General features: G+C 48.3%; 1 protein-coding gene across 1 annotated transcript; it reads right to left on the bottom strand.

The window, feature by feature from the left end:
- Window positions 1-761: 761 nt before the first annotated feature.
- On the bottom strand, window positions 762-5,673 carry FGF3 (fibroblast growth factor 3). The gene is made up of 3 exons (XM_008632718.2): window positions 5,538-5,673; window positions 4,367-4,470; window positions 762-1,299 (listed from the first exon to the last, which is right to left on the bottom strand). Exons 1-3 carry the CDS (start codon window positions 5,671-5,673, stop codon window positions 967-969), a joined length of 573 nt encoding a protein of 190 aa, XP_008630940.1. The 3' UTR covers window positions 762-966.
- Window positions 5,674-5,847: the final 174 nt, after the last annotated feature.

Here is a 5,847-nt window from a genome sequence, read left to right as displayed (position 1 = left end):
CACCTTCCACTACCCTGGGTTGCTCCAAGCCCCATCCAGCCTGGCCTTGAATGCTCCCAGGGATGGGGCAGCCCCAGCTTCTCTGGGCACCCTGTGCCAGGGCCTCCCCACCCTTACAGGGAACAATTCCTTCCCAATATCCAGCCTGAGCCTACTCTCTTTCACCTCACCTTTGAGCCCTATTCTAAGAGAGAATTCATCAGCTGGTAAACAGATTTATGCTGCCAAAGCCTGACCAATGCCAATGCCACTCTACCAACATTCATTTATTTAAATGACAACGTCAGGGATCTCGGAGATTTAGTTTCACAAAATCAAGGATAATCTTGTGATGTGTAGGTCTACTAAAGTGTTTGAAGTAGTTGACAATCTTACTTCTCTTGGACAGTCTTGGAAAAAGTACGATTGATAACAGCTGGTCTTAAAATAAAAATAAATATATGTAAATTAAAAAACAAACAAACAAACCAAAACACCGGTTTTCTAACTCCTGCATTATGTAAAAATAAGAATGTAGCCTCTTATGGCCAGAAGAGCCATGAAAGTGCTATACCTTCTCTGTGGACATAAATCTGGTAAGTGTAAAATATCCATGTGCTCTGGGAGGGCAGCATCACTGAGATAATAGCCTATGGCAAGTTAGAATGAAAATACTTGAAATAAAAAATATATCTTTTTTTTTTTTTTTTTTTTTTTAAGAAAAGAAAACGTGAAAGTCATTGACAAAATTATTACACCCAGCTAATTTACCTTTGAGTGTGCCTCAGCTTATCTCTCATCTCTTTCCCCACAGGGAACAGTCCTACAACAGCTAAAAGCAAGTGATGTGGTTTTGGGTTCTAGTACACAGCGTATAAAACCTGTCCGTGTTAATGTCTCTCGTACAATCACAGCTGTTAGTTTTTTTAGTAGCATCTTGAAGGCTCTCAGTCCCTCCCATCCCCAACACGAGCTCCCCCCACCCCGTCAGTGTCCTCTCCTTCTGCGCTGGTTCTTGCTCGGGGCCTTCAGGAGACTCTCCCGGTATTTCACGTTCGTGTGGAACAGCCGGACCATTTCATGGTCTTTGTTATCCAACACTCTGGGCAGAAAGAGAGAGGATTTCTGTGTCCTGCGGGTCTTAAAGCCCCTCCTGGGTCGTCCCTTGCCATTGATTGAGACGTACCAGAGTCTCTCAGCGCTGGCTTTGCGCTTGGTGCCGGCCCTGCTGGGGACAGTCCGGTACAGACGGGAGGCGTAGGTGTTGTAACCCAGCTCGTGGATCCTCTCCACGAACTCACACTCAGAGTTGTAGTTCTCCTGCAAAGGAAACGCAACAAAATCTGAAACAAGACGCAGTTTTAGGACAAGGACAGCAGCACACTTGGGAAGAAAACCTTGGGCTGGGGCTACAAAAGGCAGGAGGGAAGCGCTGAGCCTGAACAAGGTGCTCCCTGGCAGCAGTGTGAGCACACTCTGTGCATCAGAGACCCCAGGAAGAGGCCCCAAAACCAAACTGAAAAAAAAAAAATGACACGTAAATAGGAGTGAATAGCTCTGCTGATTGTTCAGCAGTAATTTTTTTTGGTGCTTATGAATTTAACACACCTGTGAACTGGACAGGTGATTTAATTGCTGCTTATCAACCTCTGCCATCTATAGAAAAGGCAGAATCCTACAGCGTAATGTAAAATGTGTCTCTTCAATTCTGTATTAGATACACTTGTAGTCTATTACATCCAGTCCATGATGGATATTTGAGCAGTAACCTGCACCTTTACGGAGCTTCTTCGTCAGCACAACAAAGCGAAAGCACGCTCTGCCTACCAGTGTGTTCCTCCAAAATGCCCGGCTGCTCCTTCATCACAAACCGTAAGGCAGAACGTGCACCCATCCCAGGTGCTCACATCTCACATGATCTGTCCAAATTTGCCCCTTTTCACCTGCTCCTTGACTGAGAGACAGCACTGCAAAAGCCTGGCACAAGGAACTGTCCCCCGCTCCCTGGGAGCAGGAGAACCAGCACAAAGGACCTCCCACACTGTCCACCTTTCCTCAGCCCCAAACCCATCCTTGCTCTGCCTGTGGGATTAAGATTTCAGGATCTAACACGTGTGAAGCCCAGAGGCAGAAGGGAACTACCAGCATGGTTTTATATTTTTCGTTGTCTGGAGGAGGTGGAAAGGGCACAGGTAGCCAGGCTGGGGCCAGAAAAGCCCTCAGACCCCACTAACAGCATATCTTTAATGCTGTTCACTCCCCAGAAAGGCTGATGGGCGTATAACAAGATTTTAAAAGACTCCACATGTCCCGGCTTCCCAGCTGTGAAACGGAAGTGCCCTTCCTTGCAAGGACAAGGTTTTCAGATGCTGCGGTGCTGGAGCCCACGCAGCCACCAGATGTAGGTGGATTTGTCCTGCTGCCTGCCTCCCTTCTGGCTGGGGGGGGAGGTTTATCACACGGGATAAATCTAGAGGATTATCACGATCTGCTAAGGGCACAAAGGAATCCTGCAGGCTCAACAAACCCATTTTGTTGACATGGGGAAATTGGTGAACCGAGGGATAACGGAGTTGTTCCGGTACGATTTCATAAAATGCTCCCTGAATTAGTCAGATTTTTGCAACAGGGGCTTTGCACAGGGTCTTGGGCCAGTGATATCAGTGAAGTTGTTGGACAGTTTTCTCCAGGCAAGCAAAGCCAGGAAGTTCCTCCTGAGCTGAGCCCTCACCCCTCTGCACTCCTGTGAAAAAAGCTGGAGTGGAATAGCTTTCCCTGGCTTGTCCCTCCAGCTCTGAAACACAGGTGTAAAACAGCCTCTCTCAAACTGCAGCTGGAGAGGACAAATTATCTTTTCAAGTTATACAGAAACCTTTCATGGCTGATATTCTTTGGCACGAGACAGATGAACAAACTTCAGGATGACCTGATGCTCCTCACACCAGAAAGGGAAGTCCGGGAGAAAAGGAGTCTCAGAGCTATCCTGCTCCTGGCTTTCCTCCACTTTAGGAGAGGAGCTTTTTGCTCCGAATTTGTTTAGTCTTATTTTATTTCACTTTAAGTAATCTGAAGGAATAAACTCCAAACCTATTTTGAAGAAGAAAGAGAGAAAAATAAGAAAGAAATTGAAAAAATCATCCTTCCAAATAATTTCTTTGGGTCAGATGCTGGCTCTGAGCTGATGGAGGAGATCCAGTGAGAAAGATACCCATTTCAATCAGAATATTAACCAGAAGCACAGAAGTGGACAGACAATTTTGGCAAGCAGAGCTACCATGCCCTCACTAGTCTTCATCTGTATTTCGCTTTGCCAAAATCGTTTTTGGTTTGGTTCTCTGCAGCAGCAAAGAACCCTCATCTTTACACACAAGCTCCTTAATCAGGGAGCATCACGTGAGAAATTGGGTCATAAACACTGCCAGAACACTCCTGAAAAGTGGAGTTAAATGTGTCAAGCTGGGGAGGCACGGAGCTGATTGTGTCACCTAGGCTGGGTTCTCATGGGAGAAGATCACATTGCTCAAGGCTATGCCCTGCTGCTCAAATCAGCAGAGGTACATCTAATGACTTCTAGGAGGGAGCAAATTTCACCTCAGCCAGATTTCTCCTCTCCAAACCTGCTTCCATGCCCCAGGATTCACGGGGGAACTGCCCACTTTGGCTGCCGTGCAGTAAGAGATCGCAAGATTGCCGGGATGTAATCAAGGACAATGGGAGAAATTCAAGTAGGGAGATAATGTGTATGGTACACGCTGACAAATGTGCCCTGGTGTGTCCCTGAGTGTGAAGAAGTCTAAGCTGAAGCATTTTATTCACTCAGGGGAAATACTGTCTGGGCTGAAAAGGCAAGGCTCCCACCTACATCAGTACACCCCAGATTTTATCTCGCAGATCAGGGCAAAAAATTAGGTCAAAGGAGTAAAATAAGGTGTTTATTTTCACCTTTGTCTTCCTGCACCTTCTCCTTCTTGCTCTCTTTGCTATAGCCCTGCCTTTTAGTACCTGTAAATTGTTTCACTGACCTCCCAAAAGCTCTGTGCAAAGGAACTCCCATCAGGAGGTTGCTTTCCCGTAGCATCAATGCTCACTTACTTCTGGACATTCTTTATCTGACATGTGCCTGCCAGCATCCAAGATCCACGTAAAATATGGGCGATTCTGCCATTCCATGTACCTGTGGCTGTCCAGGCAGTACGAAAGTAAGAACACGGCTTTTCCCCACTTTTAAGAACACACCGATTGGTTGCCTGTAAAAATTCCAGGCAAAAACCTCTTGTAACATCACTCTTCTCTGGAAATGTGGATTTGGAAGAAACCAGTGCTCCCCACTAGACCTGTTCACCCCACAGGAAATGACAGGCACATGCCAGACTTCAGCCAAACTTACTGATGCATAAAGCCTGCCCCTCTTGTTCATGGCCAGGTATCTGCCAGAGAACAGGCCCTTGATGGCAACGATTCCAACGTCCACAGCAGTTATTTCCAGAATGCCTAGAAACAGAATTAGGAGATGTGTTATTGCTCAGGTGTCATTTTTTGGAGATACATTTGCATGGCTGCTTACCTGAGGAGTGTGATCTCACAGTTACCACTAGCTCACAGAAAAATCAGAGCAATCATGTGAAATTATTATTATTATTATTATTATTATTATTATTAACAATACAAAGCAAGGATGATGCAGGAATTGTTCGAGACAAGGTGGACAATAAAGCCCAAGATGTCTGATTGAGATTGAACTCTTTCAAAAACGAAAAAGATCTGACACTGAACTAGAGGTTCACTTAATCCTATATGTGTATAAAAAAGTTTAAATCCTCTTTAATGCTTAGGAACACAAGAGCTCTTGACTTATTGAAGCCAGTCACAAAGCCGCCCATTTCAGGACAAAGCCCGTGCTGAGGTCTCCAGAGGGTGAAACAGAGCGAGGCCGCTGCATTTTAGAGCCATGTACATAATCATGAAAGGGGCTTGTCATCTAGGAGGTCAGTGCAGCCCTCCAGACAGGACTGTATGACTGTCTGAGACAAATTAAAAGGGAGGAGATTTTCAGGCCATCCAAGATGGGGTTCTGCAGCACGAGAAGTGTCCCAGGCAAGGCTGCTGCCCAAAAGTTTATGTCCAGCCAAAGGTGCCAGGACCTGATGGAGGCACCAATGGCTCGGAAGATGCTGCTGTACGTGCCTGGCTCTCCATCAGGCTCGCTCAAACCCCGCTCTCAGCTCTCCAGCCACGGCCTAATGGCTCTGTACTTTCTATGAGTGCTTGGAAGCAAGAGGAGACCCTGGCACCCGAACCCCCTGCTGCCTTTTGGAAAGCCTGAAGGCAGAGCCGGGGGGCTGTTCCCTGTGCAGAGCTGGATTGCTGGCCTGGGAGAGCTGGGCTGGTTTTGGCACAGCTGGTTTGAATCAGGCCCCGGTTCGCTGCTGAAGGATGCCTCCTCCGGGCTGGGACGGCGAGGGGGGGTTTCTCTAGGAAATAGTGGTTTTCCTTTATGGACTTCAGACAGATCCCTGAGGTCTCCCTATCTCTGTGTGCCATCACCAGGCGGGATTTACGCATCCTGGGGTGGCGGGGCCGGGGCGGAGGCCGGGCTGTGCCCGGGCTGGGTGCGGGGGCGCCGGGGGCTCCCCGGTGCTGAGCCCCGCTCTGCTGCCTCCTCCGCCCTCGCACAAACGCCCTCACTCCCGACATATCCGCTTTCATCTTAATTACCGCCGCTCCCCGGCACATGTCAAAGGGGACAGATGTGATTTAGCCGGTGGAAGCTCGACCGTCCCGCGGGAGCCAAGCTGGGACGGGACGGGGGAGATGCGGGCAGCCCCCAAGGGCTCCGGGATGGGCCCCGGGGAGGTGCTGGCCACCGGC

The sequence above is a fragment of the Corvus brachyrhynchos genome, unplaced genomic scaffold (genome assembly GCF_000691975.1).
Source record: "Corvus brachyrhynchos isolate BGI_N302 unplaced genomic scaffold, ASM69197v1 scaffold315, whole genome shotgun sequence".
NCBI classification, from domain to species: Eukaryota; Metazoa; Chordata; class Aves; order Passeriformes; family Corvidae; genus Corvus; species Corvus brachyrhynchos.
The sequence above is the reverse complement of the archived record's forward strand: the minus strand, read 5'-3'. Positions and strand labels throughout refer to the sequence as shown.

Bases quoted from the DNA above. Each gene is read 5' to 3' on its own strand.
- FGF3 (XM_008632718.2), bottom strand. From the start codon at position 5,673: ATGTCGGGAGTGAGGGCGTTTGTGCGAGGGCGGAGGAGGCAGCAGAGC. The intron at 4,471-5,537 runs GTAAATCCCGCC...TTCTGTTTCTAG, and splicing joins GCCCCGCCACCCCAGGATGC to GCATTCTGGAAATAACTGCT. The intron at 1,300-4,366 runs GTAAGTTTGGCT...TTTCCTTTGCAG, and splicing joins GGGGCAGGCTTTATGCATCA to GAGAACTACAACTCTGAGTG.